This window comes from Diospyros lotus, chromosome 3 (genome assembly GCF_014633365.1).
Source record: "Diospyros lotus cultivar Yz01 chromosome 3, ASM1463336v1, whole genome shotgun sequence".
Lineage (NCBI taxonomy): Eukaryota > Viridiplantae > Streptophyta > Magnoliopsida > Ericales > Ebenaceae > Diospyros > Diospyros lotus.
The window spans coordinates 1,638,094-1,659,199 of record NC_068340.1 but is presented as its reverse complement, the minus strand read 5'-3'; the positions used below and the strand labels follow the sequence as shown (position 1 = coordinate 1,659,199).

The 21,106-nt window shown below is 37.7% G+C and overlaps 3 protein-coding genes across 20 annotated transcripts in view; 2 read left to right on the top strand and 1 right to left on the bottom strand.

Moving 5' to 3' along the window:
- LOC127796392 (OVARIAN TUMOR DOMAIN-containing deubiquitinating enzyme 5-like) overlaps positions 1–15,030 on the top strand; it is a 44,113-nt gene extending 29,083 nt beyond the window's left edge. For 2 of the 18 annotated variants that reach the window (XM_052328504.1, XM_052328502.1), the window contains exons 2-4: positions 4,973–5,008; positions 7,238–7,342; positions 13,905–15,030. In XM_052328504.1, coding sequence (XP_052184464.1) covers positions 7,245–7,342; positions 13,905–14,781 — 975 coding nt within the window. In that variant the 5' untranslated portion in view covers positions 4,973–5,008; positions 7,238–7,244 and the 3' untranslated portion in view covers positions 14,782–15,030. Of the gene's footprint in view, positions 1–1,506; positions 1,619–1,802; positions 1,968–4,972; positions 5,009–7,237; positions 7,343–13,904 lie in introns of those variants that run through there. The other 16 variants (XM_052328512.1, XM_052328513.1, XM_052328507.1 and 13 more) reach the window with 13 other exon arrangements.
- LOC127796395 (uncharacterized) lies at positions 7,360–9,813 on the top strand. Its single transcript, XM_052328521.1, has 2 exons — positions 7,360–9,401; positions 9,718–9,813. Exons 1-2 carry the CDS (start codon positions 9,020–9,022, stop codon positions 9,750–9,752), a joined length of 417 nt encoding a protein of 138 aa, XP_052184481.1. The 5' UTR covers positions 7,360–9,019; the 3' UTR covers positions 9,753–9,813.
- A 685-nt stretch (positions 15,031–15,715) lies between the features above and the next one.
- Positions 15,716–19,146, bottom strand: LOC127796390 (BTB/POZ domain-containing protein At1g03010-like). Its single transcript, XM_052328494.1, has 4 exons — positions 18,683–19,146; positions 18,125–18,191; positions 16,669–17,883; positions 15,716–16,568 (listed from the first exon to the last, which is right to left on the bottom strand). Exons 1-4 carry the CDS (start codon positions 18,772–18,774, stop codon positions 16,035–16,037), a joined length of 1,908 nt encoding a protein of 635 aa, XP_052184454.1. The 5' UTR covers positions 18,775–19,146; the 3' UTR covers positions 15,716–16,034.
- Between the last annotated feature and the right edge of the window lie 1,960 nt (positions 19,147–21,106).

Genomic DNA, 21,106 nt, shown 5'->3' with positions numbered 1-21,106 from the left:
TAGACTGGAGCAATTTTTTTTATATAAAATATATATTTTATTTCAATTGAAATGCTTAAAAGAATACATTAATAAATGTATTTGTAATTTTATAAACATATTATTTAACATAAAATTTTGAATATTATAATAATTTTTATTATTCATATATATATAATTTTGAATATTCTTAAAAAAAGTAAAAAAGAGAAAAACGGAACCTGGCTAGCGCCAGCCCAGCCCGTGGGTAGGCTGCCCGAATGGCCAAGGTCGGATTGTGAGTTGGGTGGGTTTGCTTGCCCAAACTATGGACCCGATCCTAATCAGTGGGCATTGATATAAAATGGCCTAATTAAGCAAGTTACGCCCAGTTTTCTTTGTTGTTTTTGTGTCGTTTTTTATTTTTAGTTTTTTAAGACACTTAAAACATGTTTTTTTTTGTTATTTTCAAAAACACATTCTTGAAAACAAATAAAAATTTTGTAAAGAAAATTAAAAAAAAAATCGTTTTGGCTATTTTCAATAAAAACACGGGTAAAAGTTCAAAACACGAAAAACAACTACTTTTTTTCTCGCACGGTGCAGACGCGAAAGAGTCCAAACTTCATCTCCTAGACTCCCATCTCTTTGCCTTCTCATTTCCCTCAAGTAGTCCATCTTCATTATCTCTTCCAAGCTCCAACAACCTAGATCTTTCCTAATCGTCGACCGCGCCTGCCACGGCCATCACCATCACCAGCCATTGTCGACCGTTATCTTTTCCTCTTTTTCAGATCTGAGCAGATCTAACTCCATCTCGACCATCGATCTCGCCTCTCTTCCTTGTTGGTCATTGATTGCGACTCTCTTTCTCTCTTCCATCTATCGTGGACTCACTATCTTCTTTTTTGGTCGTCGCAGCGCCTTCCACTGCCATCGCCGCCACTAGCAACCCAAATCTGCCACACCTCGCCTTCGCTGGTCGTTTCTTTTTCCCTTTGGTCATTTGCTTACGCTGATCGTGTCTACTTCCCCGTTGACGTTCGCCTACACCATCCGTCACTTCATCCTACGAATCTTGTCTTTCGGTCAAATCATTTGTATTCTAATTTTAATTATTTTGTTCTTAATTTCATTTGTATTATGATTTAAGCGATTGCATAGAGCGAAAATCGAATTCATAGAGAGAAGTAAATATAAGATTTTGTATTATTATATAGAGCGAAAATCAAATTCACGACCTACCAGATTGATGTTGATATATCGTTTGCTTGACTGCTTAACTTATACTTTGAGATAAAAGTGAAATGATTCTTTTTAACATGGTGGGATAATGCAAAAATATTAATTGTACACATAAATTTGATATTTTTATTAACAAATGTCAACCTCAATGTTTAAATAGTATTTTATAGTTGGGAGTAGGGAATGAGCGGCTGGTTTTCAAACCGGCAGAGCCGTTCCGGGAGGATGCAATTGTGAACCGGTTCGAAGGGCCGGCTCGCTAGAGCCGGACAGGTTATGGCTGGCTCACAAATGGACATAGAGGGCTGGACGGGTAGGCCCGGTAGGGTTTTTAAAGGTATAGCAGTAGCGAGATCATTCTTGGTCGGGAGCAGAGCTCAACTTCTCCAAATTGATTTGCTGATCGATTCTTCAGGTCCTCCCTCTCTCTCTCTCTATCTCTCTCTCTTTCTTCTCTCCTACACACACACACACACATGTATCTACGCGTCTTGGCATACAAACAAAACCCTAGAATAAAAAATCGAAGAGGAACTATACAGCTCACAGCACTCTCTCTTCCTTTCCTGTGAATTGGACTTGTAATCGACCGCTGATAGCGGCGCTTTCAGGTTCTCCCGGTTCCAATTTCAAACTTAAAATCTGGGATTTTGTACTGTTTGGCATTTCGGAGGGAGGGTCACATGTTCTGATTCTGATTTTGACTCATGGTTCGCTGTTTAAGATTTTAATCTGTTCGACGGGGAGGAAGTGAGGCCATTGGGGTGAGTTCCAACTATTTACAAACCGACGTCTACTGTTTAATTGTGATGGAAAGTTTTCGATATTGCGATGTTTGGACTGTGGCTTGGTGGAATGCTATATACGTTATTCAACTTAGATTTGTGGTTAGATTAATCTTGGTTTATATTATTTTAGAACTTTCTGCTCTTCAACTAGAACTAGAAAGTAAATGCTTAAGCTTGATATTTCATGATTGTTGGCTATTTTTATCATTAGAAATTATTGCTATAATAAAATGTAATAATTAGCGTTTACTGTGAAGTGCCATTGTAGCGTTTTATTTTGTTAGAATGCGACTAAATAAATAGCAAAGTTTAATTGTAGCCTTATTGAAATATAGTTTTTGCTGTGGAAATATACTTGCACCATATAAACTAGTAATTGGGGAAAAGAGTGCTGGAAAATAATATGCAGTGTGAATCCAATCAGCTTGCATTCTTTATGTCCAAATATGTGTTAAGACATGCTACATGGTGTGTGCAATGCTGACAACTCATCAGACACATTGAGTACATATCAGAGTGCCACATAGCGCGTCCTATGGTGGTGGCTGTAATAATTGGTGAATATTGGATGTTGATTGCCTTTTTATGTTGTAATCGTACTTAATATGTTTTTCATAGATTACTAAATTTAGTCTTTTTTATATTTATGTTATAACAACATATGATGAAATAATTATTTTTATAAAAAACCTGATGCTTAAATTTAAAAATTGAAAGGTATCTTGCATGTTGAATCAGTGAGCATTTTTTGATCCTTTGTATGTTTTCTATTATTGTCACAGAAAATCCAAATACAAGTATGAAATTTCTTTGTTTTCCACATGTCCTTATCCTATCATGTTTCCAAATTGATGTCTTTGTTGGCATGCCCATGCTTTCTCTTAGCTTAGAATTGACTGGCACATCCAATGTTACTTCAATTTTAATCCATGGCTAATAAATGGTACTAGGACTGCACAGCTAATGGACATAGCCATTAACAAATGGCTCGAAGCTCAAATGAATTTGGGCTTGTTCAAGCTCATTTATTAATCCAGCTTGAGCTTGATTTTTAAGCTGGTTTACTTGAGCTTGAGGATTCTATCATGAACAAGCTTGTTCATGGCTTGCTTATAAATTCATTTATAAGCTCTTTTGTAGGTTTGTTTTGAAATAGTGTGTTTTTTACAATTTTTTGTCATTCTATTTATATTATTCAAATTTAGTTATATTAAAAGTTAAAACATACTAATTTTATATGTTAAACTTATTCATCTGCATGCATCATGATGGACAACTGCCAAATAAAAGTGCAAGATAAGAAAGATAAAGAATAGAAGTTATAGTTTTTAAAATCAAGGAAAGTAAAAATAGAAGTTATACTTTATAAGGAAAAGGAAAAGGAAGTTAGAAAGTAGAATCCCAACCCTACCCCCTTCACCCCTCTCTCTACCACCTTTACCGCTTTCTACCCCTCCCCTTTGTTGCCACTCGCTCTCTTTCCTAAACCACTTTCTCCAACCATAATCTCTTTGATACAACTTCTTAGGCGAGTTTGGAAGTCATGGCATCATCCTGAGATTGAGGTGGGAAGGAAAAGCATCATTCTTTGTATATTTAATGCCTTCTTATTCTTCTTTGGAAAAAAGAAAAACAGAAAATCTAGAGAGCAGGAATGTAATTGTTTCCTTTTGTGAAATTTCTGTTCTTGGTTTAATTTTGCTTAAAGTCCATGTACTCTGCTATATTTTCATTTCTATATCTTCCATTTCATGCTTTTTGGTTCATGACCGCACTGTACTTGGCTCGTTTGTTTGTTTGTTCATTTTTATTTCCATATCTTCTATTTCATTTTGTTTATGCACCTGTTCTCTGTTCCATTTTGTTTGTTTGTTCCATGGATATATAAAAATGGCATTAGGTAATGCACTAGTTATATTGTGTAACTAACACGCACTGCAATTGTAATATCCCAAAATTTGGAGACAAATAATAGTTATTAATTTTGATATTTGAAGTCATTATTGAATATTTGGAGATTTTAGAAAGTATATGTATTTATATTGTTTGAGGAAATAGGAAATTTAGGTAATTAATTAAATTATTTGGGAGTATTTATGGAAATAGTAAAATAAATTCATTTAGTGAAATTTCTGGAAACTTTGGGTGTTAGTTGAATAAGTGAAAAAAAAGAGAGTTAGGGGTGTATGTGTTAATATCCAGAAATTATGGGGTTTTAAATGTAATTTTTAGAAAATGTCGTGAGATTCCTTTAAGATTAATGGGGCATGTATATATTATCAAAGGAACAGCCAGCGCAGCTGGCACGCTGGCATAAGGAAGGCAGGGGGGACGCGGGATCGAGCTGAGGGAGGCGCGCGCCCGGCTAGGGAAAGAAATAATAATTTTGGACAGCAGAGGGCAGCCAAAACAACGCCGTTTTGGGGCGCCAGTGCTGGCCAATGCGCGGCCACGTGGCGCGCGCTGGTGTGCCCGTGTTGCTGTCCTCTCATCCTCTATTTATGGTCGAATTTTTAGGCCAATTTGGCCATGTATTTTGGCCGATTTTTTCATGGGATTAGCTTGCTGTTTAAGGCTTCAATTGAAGCTAAAAAGAAGCCAAAACAGAGAGCATTTGGGAGAGAAAGCAGACGCGAGGTAGCAAGAAGAAGGGAGGAAATGGAGAAAAGAATTAGGAAAATTAATTTTTCTCCGTGTAATTGAAGATTTGAGGGGCGAGGTAGGTTAATCAGCTTGTATTAAACATTTTCTACAAACAAAATTGTATTTTTAGGCTGCATTTTGGTTTATTTTAGTGTTAATATTATTTTGCGGTGCGTGGGCATTTAAGACAAGCTCTCCTTACTTTCTAATTTTTAGTGGCCTCGTATACTCGTAATAGCTTCAATTGTAGACCGATTTAATCAGATTATTGAGGATTCGCATATAGGCTTTATATTAGTGTTTAGTATAATTAGTAAAAAAGTTGTTAATTTGTGCAGCGGCTGAGCAAGGAGGTGGGAATCTGTTATTAAAAGGCAAGCTCCTAACTCTCTCCTCGCGTTATTTATTTTCCGTGAAAGTCTCCGTAGTTTCTCGTATTTTATTCCCTCCCTCACCGTGACTCAGTTCCACGCACTAATAATGATAATCCGCGTGGCAGCCACCCTACGACTTTTATTTATTTAATGAGGTTATTGTTAATGGAAAGAGTTAAACAGTGATGTTTTGGTGTCTATCATTACGTCCGTCACGGGGCCTTGTATTGCTTCGCTTCTATTGGGAATGATGCCGTACCCGTTGGGCTAGGTTCTTAGAAAAGTTGATTATGGTTTAATGGGATTATATTAATAATTTATTATGTATGTGAGATGGTTTTATGTGAATGAGAAGGAATGAGAATGGTATCACGATGTTATGTGGTTATGTACATGAAGAGAGTTATGGAGAAATGTTGTGTAAAGTTAAGCTGGGAAGATATAAAGATAATAGTGTCTATGTGTGTCTTAAGGTTATGGGGTACAAAGCCACTGACTGTCGATCGTTGGTCGTGGCAGTTGATGGTTGGATGTATGGGCGCCAGTCATCGATTGTTATGATAAGCGCTAGACGAGCCAGAAGAGCTGGTACTACCAGATTCCCGCCTTGATTGTGTGCATATCATGATGTGTGTGTTGCACTGGGTTTGGGATTGCATTCATGTGAGGACATGCTTTGTGTGTGACGGGATGTGTGAGCATCTGCATGACCTGGTTGGTCTAGAAGCCAACTTGGGTTCCCTAGGTGAGCCGGTGCATTTAGAGCATATTGCATGTGTGTATTCCTATGTGAGTGTAGCATGGCCTGATGCTTGGTTTATGGGGGCCTTGTCATCATGTTTATGCTACAAAAGCCGTTGTATTTCGTATTTGTTGCACTGCATGGTGAGAATGTGTAATTTTAAGTGTTGGAGTATGGGTGGTGGACGTGGCCACGGTAAGACCTTGGGGTGAGACCCACGGCAACATAAAGACTTTGGGGTGAGACCCACAGCAACAGATTATGTTGTGAGCGACAGGAATGGACATTGAAGGGAAATGGTATGGAGGTAGCTTATAAAAGACTGCTAACAGGTTTGTGTGTTGGACTTAGGTGCCAGTGTGTGTTTTATGTGGGCCCCAAGGACCGTTTATGTGAAATTTATTATATGTTTATGCATCTAGAAGTAAGGCAGGTATTGGGCATGGCATGACATGACGTTGCATTGGCATGAATTGCATGGGGTGTTATGGGAAGAGTTTTGTATGTACCCTTCAGCCTTTCTTTCTAGAGTTTGCTGAGTCTCGTGACTCAAGTTTGTTTTCCATTATTCTAGATAAGAGAAATGTCTGTGATAATAGGTACGTTCAGCTGGGTTTGGGTCCAGTCCGTCGAGTCATGATAGCAAGTGCAGAGCTCTCCCGAAACTAGGTCTGGGGTGTCGACTGTTTGGCTAGAATAATGCTTTTATGCTTTTGAGGTAGGTGCAGGTTATGTAAGCCCAGGTGGGCCCAAGTGATGAATAAAGATGATCATGAGATGTGCTATGATAAAAAGATTATGATTTTAGCAAGAGTGTAGTTGTGTTATTGTTCGGTATCATTTAAGTAATGACCCTCTCACGAATCCTCTATGCTAGCGGGGGCTCCCGGAGGCGGGCCGTTATAGCAATAGCCTATTTGTTTCATGGACAACATACCAAGCCTTTATCCCACCATGTAGAAAGGAACCATTTGACTTTTGTTTCATATATGAAGATTGGTGAAGCATCAATTCCTTTGCGTTGAAGTTATGTTTTAATGTTTTCATTATTCTTTGTAACTTATCACTGTAGAATTGTTAGTTGTGAGAGATGCGAACCTTTTGGATTTAGTAATATTTGGATATTGTTTCCGTTAATTTCATTTTTTTTTTTTTTAAATTTGGATGTTCCTGATTTGAGCTTTAAATGAGCCTAGAGGCAATATTTAAATTTAGAGGTCATAAAAAGGCTTGTTTGAAGTTAAGCTCATTTTGATGGTTAAGTGTAAACGAACCCGAGACTGAGACATGCAAAATCTTAAACAAACAAACTTGAGTCATTATGGCCTTGGCTCATTTACAGCCCTAAATAGGACCCTGCTATATTTTACTTTTATTCTCTGATGCCTTATTTTATCTTCTAATGTCTCGTTCCTTGCTACTATATCTACCAAGTTTTGTTTACTTATTAGAACCCCCCCCCCCCCCCCCCCCCCCCGGATTTTTAGGGGTTTGATGGAGGGAACCGGTGACATACAGGAAAAAGAAGAGATGCTAGACAGCTTACCTCAGAAGAAACAAGAATCACGTGATGAAATGCTATCAAGGCACAGGTAACGTGTCTCTGCATTTTCTGGTCATAACAGAGTTGGTCTTCTAGGTTTGCTTGACATGTGTTTAGTTATATTTTGGAAGGTATAATTGGGATTAGGGGAAGTGGTTATATGAGCTGCTGTTGTAGAAGCTATATTTACAATATCGTTGTGCAAAATATTGGGAGGTGGTGATGTTTTATATTTGGTAGGTATTGATATTGCCAAAAATGTCAAAAAGTCAAAATTCTACACTTCCAGTATGTATAAAGAGTGAGGCCAGCTAGCAATGGTTAGGTTGCACCTTTGTGATTGAAAGATAACCGATTTTGAGTTATGAAAACAGATTTTTTGTAGAACAAGGGTTATGAAAACAGACTTTTGTAAAACAAGGGTAAGGGTGCACAAACAAAAATTGGGTTCTCACATACAATTAGGCAAGTAAAATCAAAAGCTTTCCTAATACCCAAAAATGGAACTACCAAGTTGATAACTTTTAACCTTGTCATGTCTTTACATCCCAAAAATGGAGTAGCTCTTTTGAGGTAAAGAGTATATGGATCCAATCCTACCTTCATGCTTGCATCAAATTGTAGTTTCTGTAAATATTGTTCTTTCAGGAAATAATATAAAAGTATTTGTTGGACGAGGAAGAGAAATTCAGATTTGAAGATTGATAACCAATGGATAAGGCCTTTAGTCTTGTAGTTTAAATATTGTAAACTTGTATTTTAAAGTTTAAATTAGTCTCTATAAGTTAGGAGATAGAATATCCTAATATTTAGGAGATAAAATATCCCATCTCATCTCGTACTTTATAGGAGAAAAGATAAGGATGTATTGTGTATATATTTTCTGCTCTTTTCCGTGAGATTTAATCAAGCAAGATAGTGTTTTCTGCTTGTTTCATGGTATCAGAGCGAAGGAAAAATCTCTAGTCTATCTCAGCCGATTGCTAGTTTCCTCAAAATCATGGGCGATACAAATCAAAACCCTAGTCTCACAGAAGCTTCAGCCACCAGTTCTCTAGGTGCAATTCATCCCTCGGCTACCTCTCAATCTTTCCCAAACCTGTCCAGCCATTTAATTGACAACCATCCATTGCAAATTACTCACCATAAGCTAAATGGGAGTAATTTTAGGGAATGGTTTCAATCCGTTTTATTGGTGATAAAGGGAAAGGGAAAATCAGGCTATTTAACCGGTGCTACCCCTGCTCCTCCACCGACAGCAGTCACATATGGAACTTGGGAGCAAGAAAATTCAACCATTATGGCTTGGTTGATAAATTCCATGGAGCCAAGGATTGGAAGGACATACCTCTTTCACAAATCAGCCAAGGAGATTTGGGATTTGGTGCAAGAGATGTACTCAGATTTGGAAAATTCATCTCAAAATTTTGAAATCAGGTCAACCATAAGAAATACTAGGCAAGGTAATCTGAATGTTACAGATTATTTTAATACTTTGGTTGAATTGTGGCATGAGATGGATTTATTCTATACTATAACTTGGGAAAATGTGGCTGATAGCATTAAGTATAATAAGATGGTTGAAAAAGACCAGATATTTGATTTCCTCCATGGACTTAACAGTGATTTAGATGAAGTGCGTGGCAGAATTTTAGGTACTAAACCTTTGCCCAGTTTAAGAGAAGTATTTGCAGAAGTTAGGTGAGAAGAAAGTCGACGCAAAGTAATGCTTCAATCTGCTGATGACCTATCCCATCAACAGTCTGCCCTAGCCACTGTTAGACAAGGAGATTTTGTTCAAAAGGATGCTGGGAGAGAGAAGCAATGGTGTGATTATTGCAAAAGACCATATCATACAAGAGAGACATGTTGGAAGATCCATGGCAAACCAGCCAACTGGAAACCAAAGAATAAGAGAGAAGGCACCAGATCAGCTTATATGACTGCCACATCCGGAGACAGTGGACCAAAATCTTTGGAAAAGGGATCAAAAACAGATCTAAATCTGACAGAGGAACAAATCCAAACCCTATACAGGCTGCTAAACCAAGGTACAAACTCAATCGGGTCTTCTAATCATCAACCTACTGGATCAGTTGCTTTACAAGGTAATCCTCACTGCTCATTTATGTCAAAACAAATTCCTAAGGATGTATGGATAATAGATACTGGAGCATTCGATCATATGGCTAGTTCTATGGATTGTATGACTGAATATAGGCCATGTAAAACAATGATTGAGATATCTATGGCAGATGGGTCTATTGCACCTGCATTAGGACTTGGGAAAGTTTGTGTCTCTAACTTAAAACTCAATTCAGTCCTATATGTACCAGGATTAAGCTACAATTTGTTGTCTGTAAATCGATTACCAAGGACATGAACTGCAAAGTAATCTTCTTATCATCTTGTTGTTTATTTCAGGACCAAGCCTCGGGGATGATGATTGGCAGTACTGAAGCTAAGGATGGTCTCTATTGGTTGAAAGGAAGTCTTTCAAACCCATTTTGTTCAAATAAAGTTGTTCTAAATGTTAATTCAATTGCCAAAGCTATGTTATGGCATAAACGTTTAGGACATCCTAGTTTCCCTTACCTAAAATTTTTGTATACTCAATTCTTCATTAATAAAGATCACAATCTTTCATGTGGGCTATGTACTCTTGCTAAACAATCTAAAGCTCATCATTTCATTCAACCGTATAAACCCTCATCCCCATTCCACTTGGTTCATAGTGACATTTGGGGTCCTTCTAAACTCCCAAATGTTTCGGGCTCTAGATGGTTCATAACTTTCATAGATGACCATTCTAGGGCTTGTTGGGTATATCTTATGAAAGAGAAATCCGAAGCTAGCAATATTTTTAAACGGTTTCACAAGTTTGTCTTGAACATGTTTCAAGTCTCTATTTATATTCTTAGGACTGATAATGGGAGGGAATATTTTTCTCATGACATAAATAATTACCTTCTTGACCATGGGATTTTGCATCAAAGTTCTTGCCCATACACACCATAACAAAATGGAGTGGCCGAACGAAAAAATAGGCATATCTTAGAAGTTGCTAGGGCTATGATGTTCACCACTCATGTCCCTAATTCCTATTGGGGGGAGGCTGTTCTTACGGCTGCCTATCTCATAAATCGTCTTCCCTCCAAGACATTGAAATTCCAAACACTCCTTGAGACCCTTTGTGCTATATATCCTCATGCTCCTCTCTTACAATCTCTTGAACCTAAGGTGTTTGGTTGTGTTGTCTATGTTCACAACCACAACACATCTCAGACTAAGCTTGATCCCAAGGCCCTAAAATGTCTTTTCCTTGGTTATTCACCTAGCCAAAAGGGATACAAGTGTTACAGCCCTATGACCCACAAGTATTACATTTCCACCGATGTCACATGTTATGAAAATATCTCATTCTATCAGTTCAACCCATCTGTGCCTATACCTTCTCCACTGTCACTGCCAGTGTATTCTCAAGGAGGAGAAATCATTACCTATGACAATACACTGCCAGTGGAATCCCTTCCTGAAACAGTTCCAGCAACCCCATCCCTTCCTACAACAGTTCTAGCAGCCCTTGAAACAGCCTCTGAGTCAAAATCAGCTGATTTAGAAACATCTGACCATTGTTTTGGTCAGTTTTCCTCTCAGCCACAAATTAACTGAGTTGCTGAACCTAAATTTGTCTATTCCCGACGACCAAGGAACCAAACGGAGCAGCAGTAATGCCAATCATCTCTACCAAAAGCTGGTCCATCAAAGGATGACTGCAGCTTTGGAAAGGAAATAACCAGATATAGCACAGAAACCTTCAGACCAACACATGATGCTAACAGTGAGGCAGTTCCTGAGGATGGGCTAGATTGGGCAATGCCAATAGCCCTGCGGAAGGGGGTAAGATCCTATGCAAAATATCCTATCAAAAATTATCTAACTTATGCTAAGTTATCTCCTAAGTTCAGAGGTTTCATTGCTAAAGTTGACAATATAGTTGTTCCAAAAGATGTTCAAGAAGCAATGCAGGATCCGAAATGGAAAGCAGCTGTTATGGAGGAAATGAAGGCATTAGTGGATAATAGAACATGGGATATAGTGAGAAGCCCCTTAGAAAAGAAAATAGTTGGGTGCAAATGGGTATTTACAGTAAAGCATAAAGCTGATGGCAGTGTGGAAAGATATAAAGCTCGATTGGTGGCCAAGGATTTACTCAAACATATGGGATAGACTATGAGGAGACTTTTGCTCCTGTGGCAAAATTAAATTCGATCTGGGTAATTCTTTCAATTGCTGTAAATTTAGATTAGCCACTATATCAGTTTGATATTAAAAATGCATTTCTTAATGGTGATTTGGATGAGGAAATATACATGAAAGTACCACCAGGTTTTGAAAAGGAGGCTGGTATAGGCAATGTTTGCAAGCTGAAGAAATCTCTATATGGGTTGAAGCAATCACCTAGGGCCTGGTTCAAAAAGTTCAGCATGACTTTAATTCAATTTGGGTATCAACAAGGACAAGCCGATCACACATTATTTGTAAAATCCTTAGAAAATGGAAGGAAATCTATTCTAATTATTTATGTTGATGATATAATTGTTACAGGTGATGACATACAAGGGATTGAGACCTTAAAGAAGCAGCTAAAATCCAAATTTGAAGTCAAAGATCTCGGGCTTATGAAATACTTCTTAGGTATGGAGGTTGCTAGAAGCCGAGAAGGATTATTTATCTCACAAAGGAAGTACACCATAGATTTGCTAGAGGACACTAGGATGATGGCTTGTAGACCCACTGGAACTCCATTAGATAAATGATGGAAATCAAGAGAAGAAGAAGATGATGTCCCTGTGAATAAAGAGAAGTACCAACGGTTGGTAGGGAGGTTGATTTACTTGTCTCTTACTAGGCCTGACATAGCCTACGCAGTAAGTAAAATAAGCCAATATATGCATTCTCCTACACAAAGACATATGGATGTCGTGTTTTATGTGCTAAGATATCTAAAAAGAACCCTTGGAAAGGGGTTGATGTTTCAGAAGACTGGCCTGGAAAGGGGTTGAGGGGTTTGTGGATGTAGACTGGGCAGGATCAAGTGAAGACAACAAATCAACAACCGGATATTGTACCAAGGTGTGGGGAAATTTGGTGACATGGAGAAGTAAAAAACAATCAGTGGTAGCCCGTAGTAGTGCTGAGGTAGAGTTTCGAACTATTGCTCAAGGAATGTGTGAAGTAATCTGGCTAGAAAGGTTTTTTGGAGACCTAAAGATACCTTTGGTTCAACCTACAAGGGTATACAGTGATAGTAAGTCAGCAATAAGCATAGTGAAGTATCCTATCCAACATGATCGCATGAAACATGTTAGGATAGACCGAAATTTTATAAAACAAGAGATTGAAGGAGGAGGGATAGTCTTGTCTTATATTCCTACTACTAATCAAGTAGCAGATGCGCTCACCAAAGCAATGGTAAGACCAGGTTTTGAATTTCTAGTTGGCAAGCTGGGGATGACGTGCTTTTACTCCTCAGCGTGAGGGGGAGTGTTGGACGAGGAAGAGAAATTCAGATTTGAAGATTGATAACCAATGGATAAGGCCTTTAGTCTTGTATTTTAAAGTTTAAATTAGTCTCTATAAGTTAGGAGATAGAATATCCTAATATTTAGGAGATAAAATCCTATCTCATCTCCTACTTTATAGGAGAAAAGATAAGGATGTATTGTGTATATATTTTCTGCTCTTTTCCGTGAGATTTAATCAAGCAAGATAGTGTTTTCTGCTTGTTTCAGTATTCATGCAATATGAGTGCATAGTAAACAACTTCGGACAGTTCTTTCTTCCCCTGCCAATTGGATGGATTACATCAAGGGAAATATAAACTGAAAAACAAAACTATTATTATCAATTTTTCAAAAGACAAGAAAGTAAAAATAAAACTAACATTATAAAACTGAATATATTACCAAAAACCATGAAGGTGTTCCTGTTGGCAACTCCTTTGGGTCCAACTGAAAAGCTCGCTAAACCAATTCATGAGCTACTTTATTCCCTTATAAAAGTGTACTTTGTCCGAGGAAAGTTATGAAGAGTGGAGATACATGCTTTCATTGCCAACTAAAACTTACTTTCAAATGTTATCGTATTCCACTTTCATCTTGTAGGATACAAAATGCCTTTTTGAGCCATCTGGCCTCTTTTTCTAGAGCTGAACAGGCCTTACAATGTCAGGTCAGGTCTTTGCTTCCAAAGTTTGATCAGTATGATCTCTTGCTACTGAAAAGGCCTTGAAATATTGGAATACTTGGTCGATAGTTCAAAGTGCTTGGCTAGTTCATCCATGAGAGACCAAGCTGGAGACTGAACTGGCTATTTCATACTGTGTTACTTATGGTAATAACATCATGGTAACATAACTTTTTGGCTTGAGGGAGCAATGTTTAGGCACAAAATTGGAGTTTTGATTAGGGGAATAACCGGACCCTGAATAATTTTTCAGCATCCATGATCTAAAAATATTTAGCCATCCACTTCCTGGAGTTATTTAATTAAAAAATTTCTTGCATTTTTTGTTTGTATTCTTTAAGAACGTTTTTATTTGAATGCAGGAAAGAAATCTCCCAGCTGCAGGACAAAGAAACTGCACTGAAGAAGGCGGCAGCTAAAGGTAGCAAGGCTGAGCAGAAAGCTAAAAAGAAGCAGGTTGAAGAAGAAATCTCTAGACTTTCTGCACAACTCAAAGAAAGACATGCAGAAGAACTTGCTTCTTTGGGCTATAGCGCTAGTAATGGCAATGACAAGGCAAACCTTGACAATTTGGTGAAGGCCATAGCTGGGGTTTCAGTTACCAGTCAAGCTGAACATTCAAAACCCAGTAAGGGTGCTAGAAGGCGTGGAAAAAGAGCCCAAGAAGAAGCAGCTAGAGAGCAGAGAATACAAGAAGAGCAAAACAACATTGTGAGTGATCGTATGATTGAAAATGAAGAGTTGGAAAAAAAGCTTGAGCCCCTCGGATTGGCCATCAATGAAATAAAGCCAGATGGTCACTGCCTGTACCGTGCTGTTGAGGACCAGCTCGCTGTTCTCTCAGGAGGTTGCTCTCCTTACACATACCAAGAGCTACGAGAAATGGTGGCTGCTTATATGAGGAAGCATGCATCTGAATTCCTCCCATTTTTCCTGTCAGAGAATTTGGCAGAAGGGGATTCTGATAATTCCCTTGCAGAGAGGTTTGAGAGCTACTGTAGGGAAGTGGAGACAACCGCAGCTTGGGGGGGACAACTGGAGCTCGGTGCTTTGACTCATTGCCTGAAGAAACACATCATGATCTTTTCAGGATCCTTCCCTGACGTGGAGATGGGGAAGGAGTACAAATCTGATAACGAGATTGGCTCTTCTAATCCGGGTATCATGTTATCATACCATAGGCATGCATTTGGCCTTGGCGAGCATTACAACTCTGTGGTCCCAAGTTTAACCCAGTAGATGATGATACTGTGATCATATCTGCTAAAGGTTACCTTTTTGCATATTTACCTTAATATATGTAACATTATCTTGAACAGAAACTTTTTGTTGAAATGACCGTTTCTGGTTCAATTGTTGATGTGATCAATACTTGCCTGTGGCAAATGGTGAAATTGGGTTGGTAAGCCCTAGCCGCATAGTTGTGACAACATATGCATAGGCTGATTATTGGTTCATCCATGTGCTAATGGATTTTGTATTTCTTCATTTTACTGCCCTATTATATGCATATAATTGTTACCATTTGACTGTGATGTGATCTGGTGCATAATTACTTTGTTTTTGGCTAAGTCCATCAGATTTTTCATCCATAATAGTTAACAGGGTCCTAAGGAAAGGCGTAAAAATGGTCTCAAAGATGCCATTGGAGTGCGAAACATTGGGTTTTCTGTTCTTAAATCCACAGCTGCTAGATCTGAATTGCTCAGAAGATTTGAGTGGATTATATCAGTTGTAACTTTAAAAAACAAAGTCAAATTTATATTTTTTGTATTTATATTTTTTTGTTTTAATTATACTTATATTTTTAAATTAATTTAATTTATATATTTTAATATTTTTTTTGTGTGATAAATTTGAATTGTTCATTATTTCGATTATATATTTGTATTTATATTTTTAGATTAATTTAATTCTTATATTTTGGTGAGTAAAAAAATTAAATTGACTTATTTAATTTTATTTTTTTATATATTATAATATAAGAGTTAAATTAATTAAAAAATATATATATAACGATATAATAAAAATTACAAAAAATTTAGATTGTCTCAAAAAAAAAAAGAGTCAAAATATAAAGGTTAAATTAACTTAAAAATACAAGTCTAATAATATAATTAAAATAACAAAAAAATTTAAATAGTCATACCAAAAAAAAAAAAAAGTAAAAGGAGGAAAAATACGAGCCCGGCTAAAAACAAATAAACGCTTAATTTGATGTTCGTCATAAGCTTTCTTTCACCCTTGAAACTCTCTTGGTGTTCTTTGTTCCCGGTTACCAACCAGGCCTCAACAACATAGCGAGAGGCTGCTGATTTCCCCCCCAAACATGGCCACCAGCATTGCTTTGTGGGACAATAATCAACAACTCTTCTACCATTAACCTTACATCAGATCATAATCGCCAATACTCCATACTATACACTAACTCATCTGTTGTAGAAACACGTGTGTCTATATATATATAGAGAGAGATATATCATGATAAGGATTCATGATATAGAGTAATGCCTTCTCTTCTGGAACATGGATGGAGTCTCTGAATTAGCCTTCCCACCGGTTGGCTTAACCCGAAACAGGGCATTGAACTTGCTCCACTTCCGGGTGAATGACCTGAGCAACTTATTTGCAGGATGTGACCTTACAAGCTCCTGTTTCATGGACACATGGTCCTTCTCCAGGTCAGTCAGCCTCATCCTCATTCTCGCAACTTCAAGCTTCAGCTCTCTGTTCTCCCTCCGCACCGACGCATAGTTGTCCCTCGGCGAGATGCACCCGCTCCCTGCCCCGCTCCCTGAGCGTTGAGGGAACTGGCCGCCGTGCATGGAGCCAAAGAATAAGTGGTTGTGGCCGCCGTTCATTGCATTGCGAAGCCTGATTTGCTCGAAGTAGAGCACTTGCACAGCCATCTGCACGGGTAACCTTTCGTTCTGGGCTGCGTGACTGCAGGCTTCTTGCGATAGCTTCTGACAGTCGATCGTTTTGCAGAGTCTGTTGCGCTCGGAGTCCTTCATATTTGGATGGACCTGTTGGTTGAAGCAGAGCATGGTGTTAAAGGGCCTTGAAATTGAAATTTCTATGGCAGCTATAGCTTAGTGCTCAGAGAAAGAGTTAAGAGTCACTCACCTTGAGAAAGATATCCACTGCTCTGTATAATCCATCACTGGTTATGCGAGCATGATCCGGGAGCAACTCTGCCAGAGCTATGAACTTTGATGGCGCCATGCTGTGATCGAGGGCAATCTCTGCAAGGTAATTGTCCAGTAGCTTCGATACTTTAAGGATGGAGCTCTGTTTAGGAGATCCCGGGCTGTCAAAGTCATACGCCATCTCTGTTTCTCTCAACTGACTGTCCTCATCGTCATCGTCCTCGTCCAAGTTCAAGAAAATGGAAAAGATCCTCAGAATCAAATCTGTATCATACATGAGGCTGAGGCTGTGGCTGTGGCTGTGGCTGTTTCCATTTGAATTCACAGGAATTAGTATGTCTTCGAGAATGGCCTGGTCCAGCTGCAACCCAATCCTCCTCTCCAAATCCGATTTGCAAGAAATAGATGCCGATGCTGCCATTGCAGATTTCAACAAGCTCGAGAGAAATGCCATTGGGACGGCACTCTTCCTCGACTGTGTTGGCAGCAAACTGATTATGGCTTCGATGATGGCCCTCTGTTTCTTCTGAGCTTCCATGTCCAACAAGCTTCCCTTAACCAATTGAGGGTCCCGGAGAGGAAGGCCCTGAAGAGAATTATGCGCGTAATTTATCAAGATTTGACTGATCATATCCTGTTTCAGACCCTTCGTCTTCACAGCAGACACGACGCGCTGGAAGAAGCTGAGACCAAGCAAAGCGAGCGATTTCCCCCACCAGTCTGACGGCAGCTCTGCCTCCATGCTCTCCGCCGGTTTCAAAGCAAAGCTGTGCTCTAGCTTGGACAACCCAGATGTGAGCTGCTCCTTGCACGCGTTATTCGCGATGGCGTTGATGATCCGGCTCACCAGATTGATGCTCTCTGCAACGGGTAGGAGCGATTCGCAGTGTTGCAGAACAGATATCGAGTTTGATATGCTTGGGAGCACATTCTCCTTCAAGTATGCTTCAGTTCTCACCTCCAGGTTCTTCTCGGCAAACTCTTCAGTCATTTCCAGGGAATGGGCTGCACAGTGCAGCATGGCAACGTTTGACAGGGTGATCTCGATGTGCACTCCATAACAGAACTTTGCAGCTGTCTCGAATGCCTCTGCTCCACCTGGTACAGCTGACAGATTCACTCGAGAAACCTTCGAATCCTTCGCTTCTGACAACAGTTTGCGTATCCTTCCGCTTCTAGACACTAGGGGGAACTGCAAAAGGAATCAAATCTCGTGATTTTTAGAACCGATTTCGAGTTTCTTGCCTCGATCATTCTGTTAACTGAGTCGGCGGGATCAGACCCATGTCCGGTATCAGTCGACTGAAATGAAGTTTTTGCAAAAACTGATAAAACTTTGTCCGTTTTCAGTTGGTTGAATCGAACATTAAGCAATTCAATTACTCAAAATGGATGAACAAGGCATCAAAGTGGATTGAATTCTCCTTAATTACCTTGTGAAGCGAGAAACTTGCTGCCCCTACCTCGATGGTAAGATCACTAGAAACATCAGATATCGGCCTGCAAGATAGGACACATGGTGCATATTTGTTTCATCAGAGAGAGAGAGTGAAGTGGATAGAACAGAAACAAGATCAATTTTTTTTCTCATTTTGTATGGCCTGTCTCATTGAATTCAAACCAATCTCAATGGCAAGAATCTTAATGCTGTTTAGTGTTTTCTTCTGCCTAGTTTGAAATAATTAATATAGGGGCCAGTAACTGATGAATACAAAGCATGAAATGATGGGATAAAGTCAAAAATTGAAAACCAGCAGCAACATGAAAGAACATTTGGGATTTGGAGCCTTAACAACAGTGAGTGAAGTGGAGAATTGAGTCAGAATAATGCAGTCCAGTGCCTTTGAATCTGAAGTTGCAGACTACAGAGAGAGAGATAGAGAGAGAATACAGATTTATGGGTTGATTGAAGAAATGAACATTGAATAGAACAAAATCAAGCTTCAGGTAGGACTAGAGGTAGCGGAGATGGGTTTTTCCCTAGAACTTACCATTCAGTGGCATGTTTTGTGCTTGAACTAGGGCGGAAAGACCTCTTCCCTGACACACTTGGCTTCAGTTCACCAACAGTAGCAACACCCATCTCTTCAACGCCTAAGACAAAGCTGCATCCCTTCCCAAAGCCACTCTGTCAACTATCCCATCTGTTTCATTCTCAAGAAACCTTCTCTCTCTCTCTCTCTCTCTCTCTCTCTCTCTCTCTATAATTAAGAAGAGGAGAAAGGTGGAGTGAGAAGAAAGTCAGGAGGAGGAGGAACCCATGCAGCAGGAACAGGAACAGGAACAGGAGCAGGATTAAAGGGGAATATGAATGATGATGATTTGAATGTATTCATAAAGTCAAGATTATAATGCTGATTTTATTGCACTTTTCGGTGAAAGCGGAGGGAAGGGGCAAAGTGGCCTTTATTTCTTCACTATGTTTTGTTCACTGTTGTTGACACTTAAGAGCGTTAGAGAGAGAGAAGAATTTGCAGGATTTCAGAAGGCTTGGCAGTGCTTTTGGGGGCTGCAATCATCAATGGCTTACTTAAGCCACCCACCCACTCCACATTCATGATAGATTATGGCCAAAGTTTCCAAAGTCCACTCGGTTTCTAAATTACTATTTTATATCTTAATTTTAGTATTTAATTTAATCAAAATTTAACACTTCTTTTAAATTATATAAATCGTATATTATATATGGAAAAAGTGGATTATATTATTATGACTATAATTTTATTTTTGCATTAACTTTTAACGCTAACAAACTATCATACATAAAAATGTATTGGAGTGTCATTTTGGCATTTTCAAAACTTTTTTTGTACCAAAATGTTGAAAAATACTAAAAAAACTATTTCTGAACTATTTCTACAATTTTAAAAATATTTTTGAGATATTTTATAATATTAAAAAAATATCAAAAATGTATTTTTGTCTATGAGAGATGAATTTTTTTCCTTCTCTAACTTAAAATTTTAAAATTTATTTTTTATTTTCTAAAAGTAAGTAAAATTTTAAATTTATTGTGTGTATTATATTTTATTATTTTTAAAATTTATTATTTATTTTTAATTAATAAATCACTATTTATGGATGATATAATTCATATTTATATTTGTTTGAATGCATTATGAAATTTATGTTTATTTTTTTATTGAACAACAAATTTTTATAATTTTCTATATTAACAATTATATTTACGAAAAAACTCCTATATTTTTTTTTATTTGGGTTTTTTCTCGTATTTTCACTTCTTACTTTTTTTAAAAACATTGTCTCCCTATTTCTATTTTTGTATCATATTGTTTTTCGTTTCTATTTAGATGCATGCGTTAATTTATCTATTGATGTTAGGATGTACCTTTTTACTCTTCAATTTTCTTGATCTCTACATAGTTTGGCCTCGGTTCACTTACAACGTCTCCTTTCTTAATTTGTAACTTCTCAATGGCCTCTACTCTTAAAGTGTATTTGATAACATTTAGTTAGAAAAGAAAATATTTTTCAACTTGCATGGAAAACAAAAACTCTCTCTCCTAAATGAAATTTTTCATGAAAAATAAATTAAAGCATGTTTTAATGGTTGTACCATAAAATTTAGTTTTATAAAAAATGTAATGTGTCAAATGTCAAAGATAAAATTTAATTTATTAAATGTGACATTTTTCATGTATTTTATATATTATCAAACACACCCTTAGTTCTTGTGATATCTATTTTATCTTGTTAATTTTTTTTTGTGTTTTCTTTTCTTATTCGGGATTCATATACCCTAACAATATTTGTGTATAGTTTTTCTTTTTTTTATTATGAATTTTTTAATTACAAAGAAAAAACTTATCTATTGATTAATTAGATAATAAGAAATCATTAATTAATTGCATAACTAATCATGGTCATCCAGCTATAGGGCAGAGTATGCTTCACGCCAACCGACAAAACCATATAATTGCACGCACGCCACGGTTCAAAACACAGTTTATTATTACCCCCCCCCAATGGAAAGGCATTTAAAATCAATATATTTTCCACCACCTATTAATAAAGTAGTATTACCCTACTACTCTCCACAACGTGGCAACCCCATGCTCAAAGTTAGTAGTAGATAATTTGAGCTATAACCTATAAGCATATGAAAATAATGTTCCACTTGACTCATCCCTTGATATTTTTTCAACACCTTTAGAATTGTACCCTGTGATAAAGGACAAGACAAGCCCACCATAATGTGGAAAATTAATTGATTTCTCTTAATAATTTTATAAGCTTAGGATTGGGTTGAATTCAAATTGTTTGATGAGTGTAGTGGTCCTGTCTTAGGTTTATGAAGATTAAAACTCTAATGTTAGACGAATTTTTGAATTCCTCATTGATTTGCCCCATAACTTTCACTATTTTAAAAAAAAAAAAAAAAAAAAATCATAATA

Coding starts and splice junctions, on each gene's coding strand:
- LOC127796395 (XM_052328521.1), top strand. CDS start 9,020: ATGCTTCAATCTGCTGATGACCTATCCCATCAACAGTCTGCCCTAGCC. Junction 9,402..9,717: donor TGGATCAGTTGCTTTACAAG/GTAATCCTCACT, acceptor TGTTTATTTCAG/GACCAAGCCTCGGGGATGAT.
- LOC127796390 (XM_052328494.1), bottom strand. CDS start 18,774: ATGGGTGTTGCTACTGTTGGTGAACTGAAGCCAAGTGTGTCAGGGAAG. Junction 17,884..18,124: donor CAAGTTTCTCGCTTCACAAG/GTAATTAAGGAG, acceptor TTCCTTTTGCAG/TTCCCCCTAGTGTCTAGAAG. Junction 16,569..16,668: donor CAGTGGATATCTTTCTCAAG/GTGAGTGACTCT, acceptor TTCAACCAACAG/GTCCATCCAAATATGAAGGA.